Raw genomic sequence first — 24,094 nt, 5'->3', positions numbered from 1 at the left:
ATTATCCAAGACACATTCATGGGTCACCCCACATTCCCCATTCAATGTCTCCCCGCCTACTTTTTCCGATCGATATCACTATGTAAGTACAAAAGCCACAACATAGCGCCTTCGACGCCGCCAACGTGAGCGACGATGGGCGCAGAGTACTGACAATTATTATGGAGACGTTCACGCTGAAGCTCGATCGTCGCCTGGAGCCGGGTCGGGTGACCTGCGGCAAATTCGACGGTACCCACGCGTGCCTGGCCGCCTCGACCTCGGTCGGCAACGTGCTCATACACAGCCCTCACCGGGAGGCGCCCCTCGAGCCGGACTTTCGCGTGCTCGACGAGCACAAGCTCACCTGGCAGGGTGAAATAGCTGAATTACAGATCGGCCGTCAGGTAATGTACATTTTTATAAATTAAAAATGTCATCATTGTAGATAAAAAACCTTCGGCACTTGTAGGTAAGCGTGGAGTTGAAATTACAAAACAGAGGCAGTTACTATGGATACTGCGAGGGTAACAACTGTTGCGCTATCGCAGCCCTTATATTGTATTATATGAGAAATATAAAAAGAAAGAAATAAGATGATATCTAGACAAATCGCTTATTTATAACTTGAATTTTCAATTATTGTTATGACAAACTTGACTAGATTTTTTTAGTATCAATGTCTTAGAAAGGGCGAACCTACTATATAGTGCCTCTGACCACCGTGAGCTATTATTTCAATCAATAGTAATTAAAGTAAAATTTTTTTCACTTCCTCTAAACATTATATTTTCAGAAAAAAATATATAATTGCACTTATAAATGATCAAAAACTTAAACTCTATCCTGGTTGAATACTGGACTATTCGGTTAATTAGATTATTTTGTATCCGACGACCGGTATACATTTTAATACTTTTCAGGTAAATGTTTTCGTTTAATTTTTAAGAACGAAAATAGATTTCTCGTACATGTCATCGTCACCTATGTTCGTTTATAATGCACTTAGTACTCGAAAATAAAAATATCAGCCAGTTCTAAGTTAATGTCAGACGATTTGAATTCTTTACCTTCAAAACCTATTTTAGAAATATTACCAATTTTTTTTGATCGAGTGAAAGTTCTCGATCGAAAGTTTACCTCTTTTGCTTGAACACCGAGAAAAAAATTTCATTGATTCAACAAAATTATTTAATTAAATACAATCTATGAAATAATTTCATTGATTCAATCTTTTTTATTTCATCCAACAAAATATTTAATTGTTTTTACCAAAGTTTCATTGCTTCAATCAATCATTTGATTAAATTAATAGTAAATAAAATATTAAATTAGATTTCATCGTATCAATGAATTTTTTTCTCAGTGAAGAAGGTATCATTTACAAGCGAACAAAGTGAGCATTTTTCTCGAGCGATCGGTCTATATACCCACGCAGGTGACAGCCATCGCCACGGGCTGCCTCGACGACGACGAGCGCGACGTGCTGTTCGTCGGCACCGCCAGCCACGTCCTCGCCTACCAGGTCGAGGACAACGCCGATCTGTTTCGTCGCGAGCTCGCCGACGGCGCCTACGCGATCGCCTGCGGCAAGCTCGGCTGGCTCCAGCAACCCGTGCTCTGCGTCGGCGGCAACTGCTCCATCACCCTGCTCGACCAGCTGGGCGAGGAGGTGTTCTGGACCGTGGCCAGGGAGCGAGTCACCGCGCTGGCCGTGCTCGACTTCGACGGCGACGGCGCCAACGAGCTGCTGTCGGGCACCCGGGACTACTATCTCAAGGCTCAGCGCGAGGACGCGGTGCTGTGGGAGGCCAAGGAGAACGCCGAGGTCGTCGAGCTGGTGGCACTGGCCGAGCGACAGTTCGCCTACGGCACGGCGAGCCCGTCGAGCGGCACCCTGGGCGTCTACGAGTGCGGTCGCATCGCCTGGCGCATCAAGTCCAAGCATCGGGTGGTCGCAATGCGCTCGTTCGATCTCAACAACGACGGCAAGCCCGAACTCGTCTCGGGCTGGAGCAGCGGCAAGTTGGACGCGCGGAACGCCTCGAACGGCCAGGTGATCTTCAAGATACAGCTGTCGGCGCCCGTGGCCGGACTGATCGAGGCCGATTACAGGCGCACGGGTAGATGCGATCTCGTCGTGGCCACCGTCAACGGCGAAGGTGAGAACACGTTTGTATTATATACGGCGATCAGCGAAACGAAAATATTATGAAGCGAAGCTGTCCGTAGAGAAGAAAAACAACTCGAATTTCAAAAGTTCATTGATCTTTAACGCGTGTATATGTTTACGTAATGCGAATTTCTCTCTACACGCCGGTCAAAATACAAATCGAAAACAAGTTTTCTCGGGGGGCTATTATTTAGCTCAGGAAAGTTCAATCGAAGATATTTCTCGTTTTCGATTTTTTTTATTACACCGATTGTGTCGGTGTACTACTATGGGAAAAATGATTGTGTTTACAGTAAAATCGACCGTGTTAGCGGACACTGACCGAGAAACGATCATAAAACTGATGATATATAATGGAAACTGTTTGATTCGAACCTATTTATTTCGAAAACCTGGTTAACTCGAAGAAAGGTGACAGGTCTCGGCCAGCTCCCATTTAAAACAATGTTAAAACAACCTTTTTATTTCGAACAAATTTTTCTGAATTTTTTCGAATTTTGCAGATTTTTAATACAATTTTTTGAAATAAAAATATTATAGTCTAGAAATCATTCAAAATGCTTGCAAAACGGTATCTTCACAAACAGTGGCAAACTGTTTTAACAAAGCAGGATTTTAGAAAGAAAAATGAATCAATCGTAATTGAAGATATTGCCATGCGGGCTTTGTTAATCAATATTATATTAGATTAGAACGTAATGTTATCATACGATGAATATGTAAATGTCGATGATAATTTAGTGATTACTGGTACGTTATCGGATGCTGATATAATTAACGAATGTAGAAGTGATGACTATAGTTCAGAAGATGAAACTGCAGATCAGTTACCTGCGCCCAAAAAATGACTGTCACAAAAGCTTTTGATGACTTTAACCCGTTTCGGGCCAAACGGACGAAATTTCCTGCATTTGTTCTAGTGCTATAAACTTCGCGAAAAAAATATCTGATAAATGTTTAAATAGTCATTTCTGACGTGAACTTTTATGAACTTTTTGATTCCGGTGTCAGAATTGTCAAAAAAGTTGAGGAGCAAAAGTTATGAACAATTGAACAACGAAAAACACGATTTTTTTGAAAGAAATTTTGATTCGATCTAAATTTTCGAATCAAAAGAGACTTGATCGGTGCATCTAACACATCTTTTTTGCGTCCATGGGGTGTTGACATAAAAGTCCAATAGTTACAATATCGAAATTCAACATGGTGGACAAAAAAATGGCGCCTCGTAAAAAAAACCATGTAAAAACTTGATCAATTTTTTTATATGCTTACCAAGCACCTAGGAAAAAAACTTTACTTCGAAAAAGTCCTTATAATTGTTCAAAAAACACCCTGACTATGGGAGAAAGTCTTTTCCTCGCTGACGCGAGCCAGTGGGTCACTCTCAACTTTATCTTTTCGCGAGCTGTCAGTCCTACCCCTCGGACCGCAAATTCAGTCCGGTCACTCGGCGCGTCGTTCTAGTACGAAGAGTCATCTCGCGATTCTAGTCTTGGTTTTTTTCTTGGAGGAATAAATTGACTGTTTAGATAAAGCAGTAGAACTTATTTCTTAAAAAAAAAGAATCAAGACTAAAATCGCGAGATGACTTCGTACTAGAACGACGCGCCGAGTGACCGGACTGAATTTGCGGTCCGAGGGGTAGGACTGACAGCTCGGGAAAGGATAAAGTTGAGAGTGACCCACTGTCTCGCGTCAGCGAGGAAAAGACTTTCTCCCATAAGGCCCCTTGTACTGTTATTATTCACTCATTACTTTATTATCAATTAGAAGACCCAAACAATCAATAACGCATTATGAAGTTGCAGATATTTGATTATTTTTTCTAAATTTCCGAATATTTAACTCAATATTTCATCAAATATCTATGGCTCATAAAATCACTGAAAATGTTGGCAATTTTCGTTAAAATGATTGAAGTGTATGGAAATAGTGTCCGTACTTAGGAGAAGTTTTACTAAAAAATTCTCATAAACAAAAAATACTATATTACAGCCACTTTAATATGACACATGATATAATAACATGTAACTACTTGAAATAAAATTTTGTCTCGCTCGCAGTGCGTGGCTACCCGTCGGGCGCCGTGCAGGACACCGCCACCACCCAGGCCGAGCTCTACCGCGAGCTCCTCGCCAAGAAGCAGAGCCTCCAGATGGAGCTGCGCCAGCGCAACTCAAGCGAGTCCAACTACTTCATCGGCTCGAAGCTCGCGGTGAGCATCGCCTCGTCCAACGGCGCCGTGCGTCTGGGTCTCGCCTCGGGTCCCGGCCTGCTCATCCACTACGTGATGGTGTTCGCCGAGGCCGTGTTCGAGGGCGAGAGCATGGTGGCCCATCCCGCCCAGCCGCAGGGCGAGCTCGAGATAGCGCTGCGCTTCCCCAAGAACGGGCCGATCGACGTGCACGTCAAGACCTGCGTGGGTGGCTGCCAGCTGGAGGAGCAGCAGACGACGCAGCAGCAGCGCGAGGACGACGTGCTGATGGTGCTCGAGCTGACCCATCAGTTGCCGGCCTTCTGCATGTACGAGGCCATACCCAGGCCGGACGAGGTGCCGCCCGAGGTGGACGCCTCGGAGCTTGTGATGGACATCGCCGAGCGGGCTCAGCGAGTCGCGCTGTGGCTGAATCAGTGCCTCGTGCTGTCCGCGGAGATCGAGGTGCTGGACAAAGGCCCACGAGCGGGTGGCCTGGAGATCTGGCTGAGGGCGATGCGCGACCAGGACGTGCACTGTCTGCGCGTCGACGCCGCCGGCAAGCTGACCCTCAAGACTCGCGACGCGGCCTTCGCCGGCGACGTCGTGCAGTCACTGACGACCTATCTGGGGCTTAGAGAGGCCACGGCCGAGGTCAGATTCGTCGCCGAGGAGCAGCGAATGCTGCGAGCCCTCGACAAGTTCAAGAGCTTCAAGGAGGTTGAGAGCCAGCTGCAGGCCGAGCAGGCCGGCACCTCGGACCTGGTGAAGAATCTCGTGGTGCATCTCGAGGACTCGCGAATCATCGAGGACCCGGTGGGCATGAGGACGTATCTGACCGAGCTCAGGGCCGTGAACGGCGATCTGGTGCGCGATCACGAGATCAGATCCAAGAGCTTCGGCGAGATGCTGGCCGCGTTGAAGGATCTGAACGCGGGGGTGCAGAACGCGGCGAGGTTGAGAGGTATAAGCGTAATTTTCTTTTTCCAATCGATCTTAAAATATATATCATTTTATTTCGTTATGTGTAGCCGGCAAAGCCGCGACGAACGTGGTGCAACGTTGCCGTAGCGCCATCAAAGACGAGAACGGAAAAGCTCTGCTGCTGGCCCTGAGACACGGATGAATTCATCGCGTTATCGCCTCGCATCGCCGCAACGAAATCAGCGAAAAAACGTATAAATTTATACATTAATCGAGCGTTTAAAGCCGCGGTGACGATGTGTAAATGATATATCCCGATATCAATTGGGGAGCCACTCGACACTCGACAACAACGAAGTAAACAACTAAGATTGATCGCGGGCCGCGCGCATCACACTCTTCGGAATTTTATCCGCAACCGGATCGCTCCCCGTTGTATCTACCGTAGTAATTATCTTATCGTCGAGTCTTCTTATACTTCTCGTCTTTTTTTTTCTTTTTCTTTTTCGACGATATTTCGGGACATCGGCGCTGAGACATTGATTTATTCTCGCGATCGATTTCTCCGCCTTCCTCGAGAGGTTGACGCGAAGACAAAAAGAACAAATATACGTGTATGTAATCGAAAAAATTGCAAAAATTCTATGTGCGTCAGCGAGGTATGTGTGACTTTTGGAATTTTTGTCACGAGAACGAAACGTGCTCGGTGCTGCTCTAATGTGGGGCGCCTCGTGCCGAGATGCTCAATCGTCTCTTGGTCGACGAGGACGACGAGGGCTGCTGCTGCTGATGCGAACTACTGCTGCTGCTGCTTGTCCTGCGTCTTCTTTCAATGCTGCCGTCGGTCGAGGCTCGCAGCCGGAAGCTATGCTGTTGCTGCTGTTGATGATGATGTTCGATCGATGATGGTCCAGGAGATAGAACCAGCCTCGCCACGCTGATGAATACAGCCATTACCTGTGTGCATAATTCGATTGTTTATGTTAAAATTTGTATCGTAATTAAAACTATTTTCTAATTATCTGTCGAACGTCTCTCTGAAATTGTTTTTACCATGAGGCAGCGGCCAATCTTATCATCTTTTTCAGATTCATTTTCCGTAACCGAGTCTTGATTCATCGTTATGCTATATATGGTATCTTCGAATGTCAGAAAAATAATGTGACTTCCGTTTGATTTTTTTTTCCTTTTTTTTTCAAATCGTGAAAGAACTTATCACAATCAAACGCGATTTAGCTCGGTGGGAAGTGAAGTTAAATGTGGTTCTATAACGACACCGCACCATCTTCGTATATAGATAATAGATATGCCCATTATAAACCCCTGTTTACCGGCTACAGTTCTCAGATTATTTAGGCAACAGACCATTTTATGTACCATGGAAGTGCTACCGGTCACACACGTGTCCGTTTTGAAAATCTACCATAGCTGCGAAAACACATCCACCCGTGATAAGAAGATGTAAAGAGTCATGTCTAATTACTACACACATTAGAATAAAATGATAAAACTGCGCAAACAACGATCATCGACATGAATTAGAAAAAAAACAGGCCAAGTTGAAAACAAAAAAAAAAACTATTTGATTAAAAGGTAGGTCTTACACGTGCTCGTCTATATAGAAATGATAAATATCTACTTGTTTACTCGAAGAGATTATCAATTAATGTATTGCCGATCACGCACTCCATCATCGGCAAAAATACGACGATCGCATCTTCGTTTATTAATTGCTCACGCGCGTATTTGGTCAAATCTAAAAAAAAAAAACAGTTTTTTAACTATGTAATCAGATTTTCCGATACTTTTCATTTTTATTAGGAAAAATCGAAAATTAATCATTCGGCTCATTTTTCCGTAATATGTTTCCCGAGATATCGCTGCGAGAATGTTTAATGACAATTTTCCGGGTGAAAATGACAATTATCGAAAAATCTTACGTCGGCATCGCAAAGCTGAGAAAATTTCCTATCGTTAGTCATCGATTAGTTATTTTTTCTGGGTGCGATTTGACATTAGCAGTCGCGTACACACAAGGTAGCTTTATGAAAATTGCCGATTTTCTCTTTAAACTCAAAAAAAGTCACCCTTTTTTTCTCGCTAAAAAAGCTGCTTTTTTTTTAGATTTGACCATACACAGTAAAAAAATCTTGCCTGATCCAGCGACTCCCTCGCCGATATCTCGTGAAACGCGTGGGCCTCGATATCCCTCGCTCTCTGGCGTCCCTCCATCGTACCGACCATCCTCTCGCCGGCCTCGGCCAGGTCGCTCTTGTTCCCTACGAGCACGACACACGGCTGCTGCTGACAATGATGATAGTAATAATGACCGGATTTTTTGGCGCGCCACGCCTGATTCAGAAGAAATCTCAGCCTCCAGGTCTCGTCGAAGCTCACTCGATCCGCCACCGAGTAGCAGAGCAGCACCGCGTCGGGCCAATCTCCACCGCCACCGAGTAAGGCACGCTGGATGTTGCCCGGATCGTTGCCCGGCGGATCGACCAGCTCCCAGCTGCAGGACAGCCGATTTTCGACGCGATAGCGACGCTCCTGGCTGCAGTCGTACTCGCCGATGAAGCGGCGGCTCGCGAAGCGCACGGCTATCGCTGTAATAATATATATGGGTAAGGCTCAGAATTTTTTAAATAAACCTGCGCTCGTATGTCACCGATCTTGACGCGCTTTTGGTATGTTATAGTACATGGTAAAAAAGACCCAAAACCAAAATTTTAGACCCCCTCCCCCCTCCTACCCCCCACTTCCGGTATAAACGTCCATTTTCTATCTATATTTTTTCTGAAGGCCTGAAGCAATTAAAAAATCTGAAAAAATTCACAAAAATACTTTTCAACAATCCAAACAACCTTGAATTTTTTCAGATTTTTTGAGTGCTTCAGGCCTTCAGAAAAAATTATTGAAAATTTTGAAAATTCATATACGGCGCTACGATGCAATACAAAGCCCGATCTTTTTTTCCACTTATTTTTGACATCAAAATACATAACCTCAAATTTTTTCAGATTTTTTCAGACAGAGCGCTGGCGGTTTTTAGCCGAAAAACGCCCTTTTTTTACGAAAATAATTTTTTTAGGGCGATATGAAGCTTTAAAAAATCTGGAAAAATTTTTTTCTTGTTTTTCAGGTCAAAATACATAACCTTGAATTTTTTCAAATTTTTTAATTGAAGGCGATAGCATCTATGGCTAAAAAACGCTATTTTTATGAAAAACGGTTCCTGGAACCCAGAGGTTCCGGTAAAAAAATTTGAAAAAATTTTTTTCGAATTCCTTGTCAAATTTTAATAAATTTTGACCGTCGCAAAATTTCGATTGGAGCTTCCTAGCTCATTCTAGAGCATAACAAAGATTCGAGCGAAATTCTGAAGAAATTTGAAAAATAATGTAATTGTGATGAACGTCTTCAGAATTTCGCTCGAATCTTTGTTATGCTCTAGAATGAGCTAGGAAGCTCCAATCGAAATTTTGCGACGGTCAAAATTTATTAAAATTTGACAAGGAATTCGAAAAAAATTTTTTCAAATTTTTTTACCGGAACCTCTGGGTTCCAGGAACCGTTTTTCATAAAAATAGCGTTTTTTAGCCATAGATGCTATCGCCTTCAATTAAAAAATTTGAAAAAATTCAAGGTTATGTATTTTGACCTGAAAAACAAGAAAAAAATTTTTCCAGATTTTTTAAAGCTTCATATCGCCCTAAAAAAATTATTTTCGTAAAAAAAGGGCGTTTTTCGGCTAAAAACCGCCAGCGCTCTGTCTGAAAAAATCTGAAAAAATTTGAGGTTATGTATTTTGATGTCAAAAATAAGTGGAAAAAAAGATCAGGCTTTGTATTGCATCGTAGCGCCGTATATGAATTTTCAAAATTTTCAATAATTTTTTCTGAAGGCCTGAAGCACTCAAAAAATCTGAATAAATTCAAGATTGTTTGGATTGTTGAAAAGTATTTTTGTGAATTTTTTCAGATTTTTTAATCGCTTCATATCTTCAGAAAAAATATAGATAGAAAATGGACGTTTATACCGGAAGTGGGGGGTAGGAGGGGGGAGGGGGTCTAAAATTTTGGTTTTGGGTCTTTTTTACCATGTACTATAACATACCAAAAGCGCGTCAAGATCGGTGACATACGAGCGCAGGTTTATTTAAAAAATTCTGAGCCTTACCCATATATAATACGGGCCAAAGATGATGTGTACGATCGTTAGATCAGATCCGACGAGATCGATCGTGATTTTACGACGTCGTACATCCGAAAGCCGATGAAGCCGATAACTATCGATTAGATTTTAAGTTTATACACGTAGGTACTTCAAATCTCGCGCGACGACCCCAGCGCGGCTAATCTAGAAAATCCTTCAAAGACTCAAAAGTCTTTTTTTTTCTTTAACATCGATCCAATTTCAATCGGAAAATACGAGACCGTAATAGTTGTAATCCATAAACTGCATGTAACTACTCTCGCGTGTATATACACGATAAGAGCCGCGAGCGCGTTATCGTTTGGCAGAAAAGTAATGCTAATGTGTAAATATTTATTGCACTTTTAAACTGCGCGAGTCTCGCGCACAAACGACGACGACGAGAGACCTATTGAACTTGAATCCCATATAAGTAATGTACTTGAAATATCGATCGATATTATACGGTTGTATATACATGTATATGTAATTTAAAAATAATATATTATCTAAGACCTCACTCGAACGTGTATTGAACTTTCTTTTAATTTACGTAATAAGTACGAGCTTGGCATTAGATCAATTTTTTTCTCTCGATTGTGTAATCCTATTTTTTATCATGTCACACATACTCACCGGTTTTACCTACCCCGGGCTGGCCGAGAAGTACGATTCTAACGAGGCGATTTTTCGACGCCGAGTCTTTGCTGCCGCTGCTCGAGCTTCCGAAGCCGAACTGCCATCCTCCCGTGTAGGCTTGCATCTCGCCACCGACTGAAGTCGAAAATTTTCGCACGCAGCTGCGCGACGATTGCACACGCGCGTGGCCACGCGCCCGCGCCAGACTGGATTATGCATAAATCATAATTATTATACGAGAGAAAATATAATCGATTATTGAACGCTGCATAGTAATTGAGCGTTTATGCAGATAAGTTGGATTCACGCTCGAGGGAGCATTACTTTAGATATATTGTGTATAAACGCTGTTGGCCGCGTGGTCGATGCGTATTTTTCAATTATTTTCGAGTGATTACTTCGTGATTACGAAGTAAAAAAGGAAAAAAAATGAAAAAAAAAGGTACTGGAGCGTGATCGAGTAAATTAGATTCAGTAAACATCGGATGAATCATGTATTTGCGAGACGAAGCTGCTGTATACTCATATTAGTCGAATGATGTTCTGTACAAGTTTTATTTAATGTGACGAAAACCAACGAAAGCCGGTGGTTTACTTAGATAAAAAAACTGAGTAAAAAAAAACAAACAACAGGTTCAAGCAGCACACACCAGAGAAAAAAAAACACGTGCGCAAACATCATTAGAAAACAAAATATTTATTCAAAAATACGATACGTTGACTCTCGCTCGTACATGGGAAATCAACGAGTTCGCGGGGCGCAGCCTCCTTGACAGTTCATGGAACCTGAGATGAGGTCGTAATCGTGTCATCGACATCGACATTACACGCCTAAAACAGAGCAGGTCACTTGTGGACCGATGAAGCTTTACTACTACTACTACTACTGCTGCTGTAAACACTCGAGTAAGATGGTCTCTCAGGTATAGCTCATAAAAATATCGCCGTACAAGCACCGTTTTAATCTGTTACATATATATATTTCCTCGATGATAATTCGGTAGCGATACACGAGAGTTTCACTCGTTGAGAAATTTCAAAACGCACTGCTCGGAGCAACAGCAGCAGCAGAGCAGGGAGACACACATTATTACAAGATGACTCGGTCATTATATATTTTTTTTTTCAGATAAAAAGTTTCGGTGTACACTAATCTCCCAGAGTTCACCGCGCAATCCTCTTTCCAAACGCCTGGCTTTATATCTTCGTATACGTTTCCTCGCTTTACGCTGTCCGCGCGTGTAATCTCGTATACTCTTCGCGGCTATACGCGAAACAGAGTAAACAGCATAATTATGTTCATTGATTTTCATCACATATGACTTCTTTGTATTGCTCGCGTAAGTACGTTACGCATCGAGCGCTACATATACTATATGCACAATCGTGGAAACGAATTAGTCAGACGGGGTGAATCATTATGCATGTATTCAAAATTGGATCAAGAGTGTACGTGTGTGTCGAGGCGCCGATTAATACGAGCGCGAGATGACAGCGACACTTATTATATTATAATTGACGATGTCTCGTTACTCGAAATTCGCCAACGATTCGTTTTGTTCGAACGTCACTGTAATATCGGGGGTGAATCGTCTTTACGTCACTGTGAGAAACTAATCGAGCCAGACATTTAAATATAAAAATTCAACCTTGTCTGCGTATAAAAAACGTTGTATTAATTTTCGAAAAACAACTTGAATTCCACTACACGTGTGTGTGCTACTGCTGCTCCAAGCGTAGCTAATTTTGGGGATATTTTTTTTTTTCGACTAAAAGGATTTTTGATAAAGCTCTCTTATCTCGTGCGCGCGCGCCGTATAGCGAACGCACGAAATAGTTGTTTTTTTTTGCGCACGAAAAATTTTTAAAATACCTATTCTCAAGAAAGCTATCGTAAAGGAGATGACTATGAACTTTTTCAAACGTCAAAAAAAGAGACATGGCAAGGCAGACGACTTCACGTCTCATTAACAACGGTAGTAATTTAATTTAAAAACTCCGCAAAAAAAAAAAACTCCGAAAAGATAAATTCGATACAAGGTACAGGTTATCGATACATAAAAATGTGTAATGCTGCTGCGTTCAGCAGCAGTATCGAGAGTCTGCGTATATCTCTGGTGTGTATCTTGTTGTTTACTTTTTTTCTGTCGGCAGGTCATCAGAAGTTGACATTCTGTCACAGCAGCGGCAGGCCGCGCGCGTAGTATCTCGACTTGCAGTGCTTCGACCCTGTTACCATAAGTTAATCGCGTTTCTACTGCTGCTGCTGCTGCTGCTGCTGCTGCTTCTTGTCTTTCGCCCGAGGAAAAATGTGTCAGTCACGTTACAAAGACGATTGCGCTCGCGCGCCCCGAAGAAGAATTTAGGCTTTCAAAATAACGATTCACGTGATCTCGATCCGACATGAAAAAAGAAAAAAATCCGTATATAACCGACTCGCTCGACCTCATAGCGAAATATATAATACATAAATTCGAGGGGGACAAAAGCAGCTGAGTATATGTGTTTCACGCGTGTATATATATTTTACGCAGCGTGTGCGAGCGCTCGCGAGCTACTTCGAAGTCGACTGTACACAAAGTATATAGTAAAACTCGCTGATAATACGGTAATGTATGAAAGATATCGCGGTTAATCTCGCTCGCTCATTTTTTTTTTTCGTCGTTCTCTTTGGAGAGAAGAAGCCTCGGTCTTGTTTTGGCGTAAACACATCATTTTTCAATTCTCACTTCTCTCCGTACACCGAGGTTCAAGATGTTTATGTCTGTACCGACATCGTGTCTTTCGTGGATAAGGAATCAATTAATTTAAATTAAACTTCGATCGATTTGCGCAGAGAGAGGCGACGCGCGCATTGAATGTACTTCCGAGTTGTCCCCCGAAAAATTCGTTAACTTTTCGAAGCACCCCCCAATAAAATCGATCAGGGTTCGCTGCGTTAATTTCGGGGGGGGGGGGAAAGGAAATTATTTCCTAGGAGTTGAATCGTTTATCGGTCAGACAAAGTCTTTTGAACTTGCTGATTAAGCTATTTATCACGCGATTACAAGAAAGTAAGTGTGTAATTACTGGGATATGCAATTAAAAATATTTATACACATGTCCGGTTATCTTAGTTTCTCTCCTCGCTTTTTTTTAATCGTCCATTAATTTTCATTTGCATAAATGCATGTTGCTTACAGTGTATTCGCGGAGTGTGCACTCAAATCCGCGCCAACTATTATTCGACTCCGATGCCTCATCGTGTCTTCGTTTTTTGTGCGCGCGCGCTCGAATCGTTTTTCTATAATATCGGTATATAATAATTAAAATTGTTTTATTTTTTTTACAAAAGACGGTGACTGCGAAGAAACGAAATTTCACAATGCGTATATATAAAGCACACAATCTGCCAAGCGGCGCGCCGAGTTATCATAGGACTAGCAAAATAGATGTTTACTGCAAAACTGTTTTGAAACAAACACATTAATAATACCGATTTTTTTATCATTATATACACGAGAAATTTTATCTATAACCTCGCTCGTAATTCACTTTATTATTTTTTCCGAAGCGCGAGACAAACTTATATACTTACATACACGCTATACATGGAGAGATACATTCGTATTCTGGCGTTACGTAATAGCGGTCGGATTTCGATTTAAGTTATCTGTTTGAATCTGGCGCGTGCATAGAATGTACCGTAGTAGGATGATCGCCGAGCGCCGAAGTGGCGTTTTGAGCGACAGAAGCGTATAATGGAATATAAAAAAAAATATTCATTGATAAATCAGAGGTATTCTAAAAAAAAACACTTCGACGTCCTTATTGAGAAGATATTTACACCGTTGCAGCAGCTCGGTGCATTAGTCCGTCTTTTTGTCTCTTTTTGCAAAACACACAGAGCTTTGAACGTGATAAATGCGATTTCTACTTCGCAAGTCCACCCCGATCCAAGCGCGTTAATTTGTTTATACAATGTTTATACGAGAAATAACAGACCGATAAGTGCTCATATTGCTTCGCTGGCTGCACTGCTGCCGCTGCTGCTGCAGCTCGAGTCCACGTGTACTCGCGTTGAACTTTTACAGGGGCGCGCAGATAACCGCGTTTATTCATGAAAACAGCCACTAAAACTCGAGATCTCGTAATTACCGTCAATCAACGTCGAAACTTAGATGAGATAACAACATTTTTCAGGAGGGTTAAAAGTATTTTTTTCAAATCGCTTATCAATCCGTCGTCTTCTACTATCGAAAGAAAAATGATACCCAAATTTGGGCGAGTGAAAAACTTCGCGGCTCCGTGAACTATTTCGTTGAAATCGTATACTCGTTGCGCAATCGCGTAGCAGAGAGAGAGAGAGAGAGAGAGAGAGAGAGAGAGAGAGAGAGAGAGAGAGAGAGAGAGAGGAATTTCGAAAAAGCTGAGGCCCCTCGACGATATTATACTCGAGGCGAGGAAAAAAAAAAATAAATAAAATTTTTCGAATTTTACAATGTTTTTTGCGGATTCCGCAAACGACGAAAAATTCCTCTCTCGCGTCATAGTCAGCGCATTATCGCGCATAAGTACCACGATGATAGTTGAAACTTTATACAAAGTCAGGATATTTTAGAGAGAAGGAAAAAATTATTAGACGTAAGAGACCAGCGTATAGCTCGTCGCAGACGACGAATTTTTAAAAGCCACTTAACTTCCCGAATATCAATTAAATTTATAATTAGTATGAATTTTTTAAGATATGTCGCGAACAAAGTTTCAAAATATTATAAAGCGATATTACGCGTCCCCAAGGGTATCGCAGTTTGCAATAAAAAAAAAGAACGGGGAGAGAGAGAGAAAGAAGAAAGTGCATCGAGATCAGAGAGCCGTCTGTACTGCACAAATTTCGATGCGAATCGGCTATTTTTAAAATTATCAATCGAAAATATAATTGCGCGATACCGCGAGTCCAAAATTTTGCGCAAGAAAAACAAAAACAATACAATAAATATACATATTAATTGTCATTATAAGCTCTCGTCGATTACGGAGCGCGCTTCTTCTTCACGAATTTTGGCGCCAGCGAACGAGCGAGAGACACTCCGGGCGCATAACTTAAATAATCATCGTCCTCTCTCGAATATAATGCAAATGTATACGCGCACGCAAGTCATCGAAAGAAAAAAAAGAAAAAAAAAGATGAAATTAATGGCAAAAAATATGTATAATAATACTGGACGCAGTAAAATCAAGCTCTCGCCTCTCTCGACGCTTCTCGTCGTCGCGTCGCGCCAGAAATATGAGCTCGCGCACACGACAACAGCATCTCTCGCTCGCGAGCTCAATAATACATATAAGCACACGACGAGCATCGTTACCGATCCGGGAGTGCAATTTCTCCGACTATCCGCCGCCACCCGTAGTAGTCGTTGCATCCCGCGCGTCTCCTCGTCGTCGGCGATCGCGCGCCGCCGCCCGGCTCGAGTCGCAGCGGCAGCTGATAAGCGATTAGCGTGGCAATTATTCCAGCCGGCGAGTGTAAGAGAGAGAAATTGCGTGTATTATACGCCAGCACAGCCGCTCAGACAAACATCCCTTATCGTTTTTATTTTATTTTTGTATCAATTTTTTCTTTTTTTTTTTGGAAAGAGAGCAGCAGAGAGAGGGAAAGGAAAAAAGCGAGAGTCAACGGCTTTTAAAGAAACGATTAGACTCTTGTCTGCGGACGGGCAAATGCATTCAGGTGCACGCATACCCGACCGAAGTCGTTCCAGACACACATTATGAAAAAAAAGCTCTCCAGGTCATTCGGTTGGATATTCATGAAAATCGGCCGAAGCCATGATTATATAGATGCGAGATGTAGGTCAATCGCGCGTGTCGTTACGACACACATCGTACGCGCGAATTGAACTTCATTTGCATGTTATATCGCGCCCGATCGATCGGCAGCAGCAGCAGCAGCAGCAGCAGCAGCAGCTCGAGATCGGTTGTATAACGGGCGCTCGTACACATATAGTTAACGGCAAAAAAGATCGGTAAGAAAATTTTGAATTTCAGAGGCGCCTCGCAAGCAGCAGCGCGCTTGCGATATATATAAAGCATATATTTTACACATTTTAACTGAAGTACATATACGTACGCGTCTATTTTGCAATAATTTACATATGTTCCGTGCATGCGAGATTATTATAGAAACGTCACACACTGCCTCGAAGTTTTCTCTCTCTCTAGCTCTATATTTAAAAGGCGCAACAAAGAGGCATAACGCACATTATATACGTAATAATAATTTTGCAACTATCGATCCATAACGATACGTACGTATATATAATGCCCTGACACGCAGTAATTTATAAATAAACTGGCATCTAAATCGGAATTTTACATAAGCCGTAAACAAAACACATCGGCAGCAGCAGTCGCAGCAGTCGCAGAGTCGAAAAACATGCAATGGTCAAGGTTCCCAGCTCCTCGACTGCAGTTATGTATAGCTATATACAAGTAAGTGGTGGCGCCTCAGCACGTGTGTGCACATAATGCGCGCAGAGCTGCGGAATAATAATACGCGCGCGAAACATGATTTATCCTATATTTTTCGGATAAACGTTTCACCTTGTGCAGTTCTGATCGAGCGCGCGGTGAGTGACGGGGTTGAACGTATTTGTACATCATTATTATATACGGCTCGAGTCTCGGCGGCTTTCGCCAGAGCAGCAATAGCAGCGGCTAACATGTATTGTACGAAACTCAAAACAATCGTAAAAGCTGTCGGATAAGAGGCGGATGCGTAATTATCGCCGCCGCCGCCGCCGTATATACAGCCTAAACATTAATAGCGAATCATGCGAATTTATATTTAAAGAGAGCCGAGCGGAGACGAAGAAAATGCGAACGACTGAGAGAGAGAGAGAGAGAGTAAGAGTGAGCTGAGGGAGGGAGAAAGAGACCCTCTCGCTGCTGCTGCTGCACGTGATCGGTATGCAAATGCGCAGGCGCGACCGCGAATGTACGCGCGACAAAGGTCATTTCTCATTTTTTTTTCTGCTGCTGCTGCTGCTTTTGCTTTTTTTTTATTTTATTTTGTTGCTCTACCAGTCGATTAACCTTGGCTATAAAGATATACAGCCGCAGCCGTTGCGGCTCGCGCTGCTGCTGCTGCTGCTGCTGCAATTTTAACTCGATAAATAGTCCAAATTCCGCGTGAGTCGCGAGTGTGACTCCGAAATATATAACTGTACTCGCAGTGTGTGTATACGCATGCACGATCAAGGGGTTGTGGTCACGCTCCGACTACGATGTGCAAAAAAAAAAAAAAAAAATAAGTTCATGACCGATGGTTCATCGATAAATCATCGCACATCGACGTGTAGCTGCAGCAGCTTAATGCTAAAAATCTATCAATATACAAACACACACACACACGAGAGAGAGAGAGGCTAGAGAACACTATGCATGCATACACGCGCATATCTCAACACTTAATCAATTATTCTATAAATATATTCCCCTTTTGGCCGAATAGGGGGAGATATTGAAATCCAATAAACAGAGATAACCGGCTACAGAAGACAAAACTTAGGAAAGTCCCACACGCACCGTCTCTCGGCTCTCGTCTTTCTCTCGGGCGCGCGGAGTTCATCCATGCTATGCTAGCTAGGCTCTCTCTCCCTTTATTTCTTTTTCTCCTTTTTCCATATACACGCGATTTCTTTTTCTTACCCTCCTTTTGTATTGTTTCTCTTCCACTGCTGCTGCTACTTTTGTTGCCAATATATTTATATACTTTTTAGTAAATTTTTAGACGCGCGACTCCGACTCAGCTGAATCATAATTATATACGTATAATAATACTAATCGGCCATTATTCATGCGCTTAATCATTTGTGTAGGCTGCTGCTGCGGTTGTTGTGTTATACAATTATAATACACAATGTGCGCGAACGAAATTTGCTATAAATAAGCTGCATTGTCATCCCGAAATATCTTTCAACGGGGATGAGAAACATAATTTATGCCTTGCAATTTTTAAACTCGATTTTTTGTCCCAGATATTCATATACCGACACGTGCGCATGGAAATGTTTTAGCCCACGGGTTCGAGTGCTATAGCACTCGCGAGGAAACATTTCCACACTAGTTACATATCGGTACATTATGCAACGGGCACAGGTGCGAGAACCTACCTTCCTTTTTGTATAAGGAGAAAACGAGAGGAGGGTTGCGAAAAAAAGAAACGAAACATCGAAATAGAATCTCGCGCTCGACATATCGAAAACGAGTTTTCGTTACATACGTATAACGATATCCGCGTTATTTTTGAACGCGCAGCAGCGGACGCATTTGGTCGAAAAAAAAAAAAAATATTTTACAGATAAGATTATGCAATTCGAAGTTTCATTGTTACCCAACTCTCAACTCGATTTTTTTTTCGAAAAAAAAAGTCGGAGGATTTCAAATATATCTCGTATCGGAGGGTTATTTTTATAATCTCGAGGGAACTCGAGAAAAGTCACATGCTGACATCGACCTCAGAGCCAATATGTACTCGCGCTCGATTGATAATTTTTACATGTGATCCGCGAGACACGTTCTTCTCTCTCTCTCATTTTTTTGTATACCTCCCTTGTCTCCCTGTTAATCGACTATATGTATTTCGAACTGTATTGTAATATGCACACAACACAATACGAAACGAGATACAATGAGCAATTTGCAGTGAAAAGAAAAAAAAAAGATTATACTGGCAGTCAAACGAGAGTTCACGAGAGGATGGAAAGTTCTTGATTCTCTCTCTCTCTCTCTCCGTCTGAAGATTCGCTGCTGCTGCTGCGAAGAGCACATTGCACACAAGCTCGCAAGGGTGAAAGAGAGCAAACGGATAACGAATTAATTAAAAGGCACCACTGCTGCGCCGATGATCATGTGTGCGCTCGACTATTCGCATATAAAATATATCGCTCGTTATATTTTAGAACTCGATGGATCAATCACGCGCGCGCGTGTGCATGTGTACAATGAACTAAATTTAGCCTCGCGAGTGAAATGTGACACGCGGTGGAAAAAATTTTGCTTTTCTTTGATTTTTTTGTACTCTTAATCGCGAGTAGGTTGTCTATCAAATAGATAAGAGATAGATAATTTGGAAATAATACCTTTGTTTACTCGAGGCGAGCAAACGCTCTCTCTCTCCCTCATTTTTTTTCTCCGAGACAGGTGTCCAAAGATAGATCGATATATCATATTCTCTTTCGATGAATTGCATAATTTTCGCGCGATGATAATCGTATGTCACTCGATGATCGTTCAATTTTTCCCCCCTTTATACATTATACATTATCTATTTTTGGTACACGCCCGGTTTATCTGCACTCGCTTAATCGAGTGTATCGATCGAAAAAAATACATTTTTTTTTCAAGTACCCGCGCGCATACATTCAAAATTCATCGGTACACTTTTGTCTCCCCCGTAGAGCCCCGCGCGCACCAGTGTATAAGAAACGTGACATTAGTTTCTGCTGGCGTAAACAAAAGTTTATAATTATAAATGTGCAGCGCGCGACAATGCGCTCATTGTTGAACAAAACCATCTCTCTCGGCGCGTATCGCTTTGTTCAATTCCACTGACACTCGCGGTTTTATCGTTTCGTCCTCACTCACTCTCTCTCTCTCTCTCTCGTTGTGCGAATATTGTAAATACAAATACGCGTATACAGTTTCATTAGCATCTCGAGCTCGAGTTTATATAATAAGCGATGCGTTTTTATTTAGTATTTAAAACATACACACACACACACACATGTGTGGGTAACGTTCGTATTTATAACTCGATAATGAAATGACTTTAATCAAAGTTACAATTAAAACTCGAAATAATAAAGTTTACAAATTCCTATGCAGCCGATGCAGCGGCGGCGGCGAGCGTTATAAGTGAGATTGATCAGTGTTTTACATTCGTAAGAGTTCAAGTTGGCTTTAACAGGCCGATTGTGTGTAAACACGCATTAAAATTAATTACGATTACGTCGAACTCTCGTAACCTCACACGATTGCGTACATTTGTAAGTTTGCGTACTGTACACTGTACGTATACGAATTTGTAAGTACGCGCGAGCCTCTCTCGTTGCATCGAAATATCTTAAATGTACGTTAATTTTAAAATTCATCGTGATCGATACTGATTTTTCGATAAATTCGTGAAAAAAAAAATAAAATATTCAATTGTCGCTTATCTTGCTTCATTAATCCGCTTAAATTTATCCTCATTTTTTTTTACAATGCATCTCGAGTAAACAACGATCTTCTTCTTTCACCTTTTTAAGGGGAGTCGTGCACCGATTCAACTCCTCTTTGTCATTTTTGTGATATGAGTCACATTTCAATGACAATCTACATTTTCAATATAAAATTGACATCTTCGGGCCCAAAAAAATGTGGTAGAATAGAGTTTTTGAGGTAGACACTCCTGCTACGGAGCAAAATCTTCAGAAAGATTCTCTAATTCTCGCCAACAGATGTGAAAAAAAGCAAAAAAATAAGAAAACTTATTGATGTTTTTGAGAACGCTTTGATTAATAAAACCGATATAACGGTCTAAATCAAAAGTTCGTAAATTCGTGGACGCGCGCGCGAGACGATCGCGAGAAACATTACAATCGGCGATCGTTGCAACAAATGACACTGAAATGGAAGCTCCTTTGTTTCGACTATCTCGTATAGCTCTCTCGGCTAAAGCAGGCCTAAAAGTTTTCATCTAATAATAATGGATCGAATGTATTGTCAATGTTTACAAGCCTCTCTAATGCTGCTGCTGCTGCTGCTGCGTTGCGGCACACACTACACATAGCCTCGGATACATATCGGCGATAACGAGCGCGCAAAATCATTCAAGTCTCTCTTCGGTGTCTCTCTTGACTCGATCAAGTCAGCACCCCGCGTGAGTGAAGTTATTAATGGTGGACGAGCAGCAGCAGTAGCAGCAGCAAAAAAAAAAATTCGCGACGATAAATGGAGTACATGGAATAAGCTCGCGTACGTATAGGCATTTATTTTTGCCCGAACGTATATAAGCTTCTTATCGGCATATCAAATTCGCGACGACTCATTCTCTCGGCAGCGGCTTACAGTGCCCATGCTCGCTAATCAGTTGTTTTTATAGTTTGACACTCGCACGCAGCCTCTCTTTCTCTCTTTCTCTCTCTCTCTGGTTGAAATGCGATTGGTTTATAAATATACATTTTAATATATATGAAATAATATATAATACGCCGTGGAAACATTATATATTTGGCATGTTATTTCCTCTTTCATAATTTCGACATTCGCTCTATACTATACACACTCGCTCGCTCGTCGATATAATACATGTTATTTTTGTCAAAGCTCGAATTTCCGTTACATAATGGGTAGAATCGATGATCCTCTCGCGCATCATCATCTCGTCTCGATTATATAGTTATGAACATTGACTCGTATATATATGCGCCGATTTTTTATGGCTCGCCCGGCTTGTTGTTATAGACGAACGAGAGCGCGGAGGCATTACCGGGTTAACAATGTATGTAATATGTATTTGCCCGCCGCCGCCGCCGAGCTAGAAAGAGAGAGATACATTGCACAAGCGCCTATATACTCATCAAATTCGATTACGAAGAGAGCAGCAGCAGCCGAAGTCTCTCTAACAAACAGATAACGGAAAGTATGCCAAAACTCTCGCTCTCGGGCGCAAAGAAAACACGTGTCGAACTGCTGCGGCGGGCAATTATGGATCGTTTCGCCCCGCGAAGATGAATCGCGCGCATCGGCGAGGATTTTTGTATCGATGCGTTTCGCGGATGTGTCTATTAAAGCCAATATCTGTATCTCTCCACGCATGTCTGTCATTATCCGTCTCTCCTTTTTTTATTCCAAGCTATTTTCAGATTTCGCATCGTGTGCGTAGCATTGGCCGAAACGGACGTACGTATATATTGTAATATGAATTTTATATGTACAAATGTAGTGGAAAATTTTTCACGACATCTCATTGCCGATAAAAGGGAAAATTGATGCGAATGTTGCACTATGCCGGCTACAGTGTATATTATATATTTCAAAAAAGAAATGGTCGTTCGATAATGAAATGGGAACGCGAAATTGATCACCTTTGATATACCTTATTATTTTAATTAAATTAATCAATTCTAGATTATCAAAAAATAAATTTACTAATTAAACACTTGTCGAAAAATTTTATCATTGGCTATATATATTGATTTATACAGTTGACTCGAGCTAGATAAAATCACAATAAGCCAGCGGTTATTATAATTAAGAACATTTTTTATCAATCGAGTCAATAAGCGATTGATCATGAAGAACAAACCAAAAACAAATGAAACAATAGTTTATGATTGAATACTTGCGATCGTTGTTCGCGAGCTATATTTAATCACGTATTAACGACTCAAATGAAAAAAGAAAAAAAGAGCCACACATTTATGGAAAAAAGCGAGCGATAAAAATGGTTCGTGCAAAAGAAAGAGCAGAATCGATAAGTGCTTTATTATATACGTATATTATATTAACGTAAATAAAATGACATGTCTGGAAAAAGGCGCGCGCGCGCGAGCACGGTGCAATGCTATCAGGATCTCTCTCGAGGAGCAGCGACGACGAGACACGTCGCGTATAATACGCATGCTATACTACACACACACACGTCAGTTAGCTTCGCGACTTGCGCAAGAGAAGCCTTGAAGTATCCACTGTTAATATGTGCACACACATTTATTAAATATCATCGTCGTCGTCGTCATATACGTGTGCATTTGTGTGAAGCAAGCATTTCGCTCGGTATCACTGACGCAGGTATAAACGCGAGCGCATTTTCTTCTTCTTCTTTTTCTTTTTTCGTAATGATTCACATTAACGCGCGCTCATTGTCTTTGATCTAATTCGAAGTCGGCAGAAAACTGCGTCACTTCGAGCTGATCGGCTTACAAAAATTGCGCGCAGCAGCTGCACTCGGTGTACCTGATTTCGCGCGCGCGAGCGCGAAAAGATTCGATAACGAGACGTCTATTATGTTTTTTGCCTATACATGTATCGTATAGAGCCGAGCTTTGAAAGTTGACGCACGCATATATACGCGATCCACATCGTCAATAAGTCAAAGCAAAACGCACGCGCGAAAATTAGGTCGATCGAGCTCGGTTCGGATCGCTATCATCGTTGAAATAGAGGTTGCGAGGGCCGTATACGTACATACACGATGTTTTATGTATCGAGAGCTTAATATTATAATATTCAGCGCTATATACGAGATAAAACTGCTGCTACTGCTGCGAGAAGTAAGAGAGAAAATAAAGTCGGAGAGAGAGAGGGTGACATGTAATTAAACGGATTCTCGATGCAGCTCGTAAGCCGTAAGCCAACATTTGTAATGTATTTGTATGCATGTATTAATCTTAGAAAGTTATATACACCTGGCGCCTGGCGGAGAGAGAGAAGGTGTGCGACCGTCGCAGGCGCGAAAACCCGTACCGACCGAAAAATCAAAATAGGTCGTGTGTGTGTTATTATGGAAAATCTTTCCATCGAAGAACTGTTCTCTCCGTCGAAAATATTTACTTGCGCGCGACTAGAATTCCACGCGCGCGCGGTAAACAGACGTATATATACAATTTTTAATAATTCACGTGCGCGCGAACAACAATTTTTCGTGAAAACGTCGAGCCTACGTTAAAAATCTCATCGTCGCGTCTCGTTTCTAAAATAACACGAACGAGTCCACGCGCGAATTGTGCGGTGGGTAATTTCGCTCTGTGATTCAGGAAAACCTTGTTTACATAGAAAACAAAGGATGGCGGATCGAGTTATTTACGAAAACGATCCGATGTGTGTATACCTATAAAATTAAAATATTTCGGGTATCGAACATTATACACACCAAATGTATATAAAATACCTTCTGGAGGAACTGGTTTATGAGTTATTTATTGCGCAATTATTTGACGAGAGATTTACTGAAATAAATGAAT

The 24,094-nt window shown here is 41.8% G+C and overlaps 2 protein-coding genes across 2 annotated transcripts; one reads left to right on the top strand and one right to left on the bottom strand.

Moving 5' to 3' along the window:
• Window positions 1-53: 53 nt before the first annotated feature.
• Window positions 54-5,487, top strand: LOC106649603 (Bardet-Biedl syndrome 2 protein homolog). The gene is made up of 4 exons (XM_014367073.2): window positions 54-386; window positions 1,418-2,141; window positions 4,219-5,313; window positions 5,381-5,487. Exons 1-4 carry the CDS (start codon window positions 162-164, stop codon window positions 5,473-5,475), a joined length of 2,139 nt encoding a protein of 712 aa, XP_014222559.1. The 5' UTR covers window positions 54-161; the 3' UTR covers window positions 5,476-5,487.
• Window positions 5,488-5,965: 478 nt separating this feature from the next.
• Window positions 5,966-10,310, bottom strand: LOC106649472 (ras-related and estrogen-regulated growth inhibitor-like). The gene is made up of 3 exons (XM_014366908.2): window positions 10,104-10,310; window positions 7,428-7,879; window positions 5,966-6,230 (listed from the first exon to the last, which is right to left on the bottom strand). The coding sequence occupies exons 1-3, from the start codon at window positions 10,228-10,230 to the stop codon at window positions 5,988-5,990; spliced, it is 822 nt and encodes a 273-aa protein (XP_014222394.1). The 5' UTR covers window positions 10,231-10,310; the 3' UTR covers window positions 5,966-5,987.
• Window positions 10,311-24,094: the final 13,784 nt, after the last annotated feature.

This window comes from Trichogramma pretiosum, unplaced genomic scaffold (assembly GCF_000599845.2).
Source record: "Trichogramma pretiosum strain Unisexual culture from Peru unplaced genomic scaffold, Tpre_2.0 scaffold149, whole genome shotgun sequence".
In the NCBI taxonomy this organism is placed as follows: Eukaryota; Metazoa; Arthropoda; class Insecta; order Hymenoptera; family Trichogrammatidae; genus Trichogramma; species Trichogramma pretiosum.
The sequence above is the reverse complement of the archived record's forward strand: the minus strand, read 5'-3'. Positions and strand labels throughout refer to the sequence as shown.

Excerpts from the sequence above, each read along its gene's own strand:
- LOC106649603 (XM_014367073.2), top strand. The coding sequence starts at position 162 with ATGGAGACGTTCACGCTGAAGCTCGATCGTCGCCTGGAGCCGGGTCGG. Across the intron at positions 387-1,417 it reads AATTACAGATCGGCCGTCAG|GTGACAGCCATCGCCACGGG; the intron begins GTAATGTACATT and ends ATACCCACGCAG. Across the intron at positions 2,142-4,218 it reads GGCCACCGTCAACGGCGAAG|TGCGTGGCTACCCGTCGGGC; the intron begins GTGAGAACACGT and ends TCTCGCTCGCAG.
- LOC106649472 (XM_014366908.2), bottom strand. The coding sequence starts at position 10,230 with ATGCAAGCCTACACGGGAGGATGGCAGTTCGGCTTCGGAAGCTCGAGC. Across the intron at positions 7,880-10,103 it reads GCCCGGGGTAGGTAAAACCG|CGATAGCCGTGCGCTTCGCG; the intron begins GTGAGTATGTGT and ends ATATTATTACAG. Across the intron at positions 6,231-7,427 it reads CGAGGGAGTCGCTGGATCAG|GTAATGGCTGTATTCATCAG; the intron begins GCAAGATTTTTT and ends TTATGCACACAG.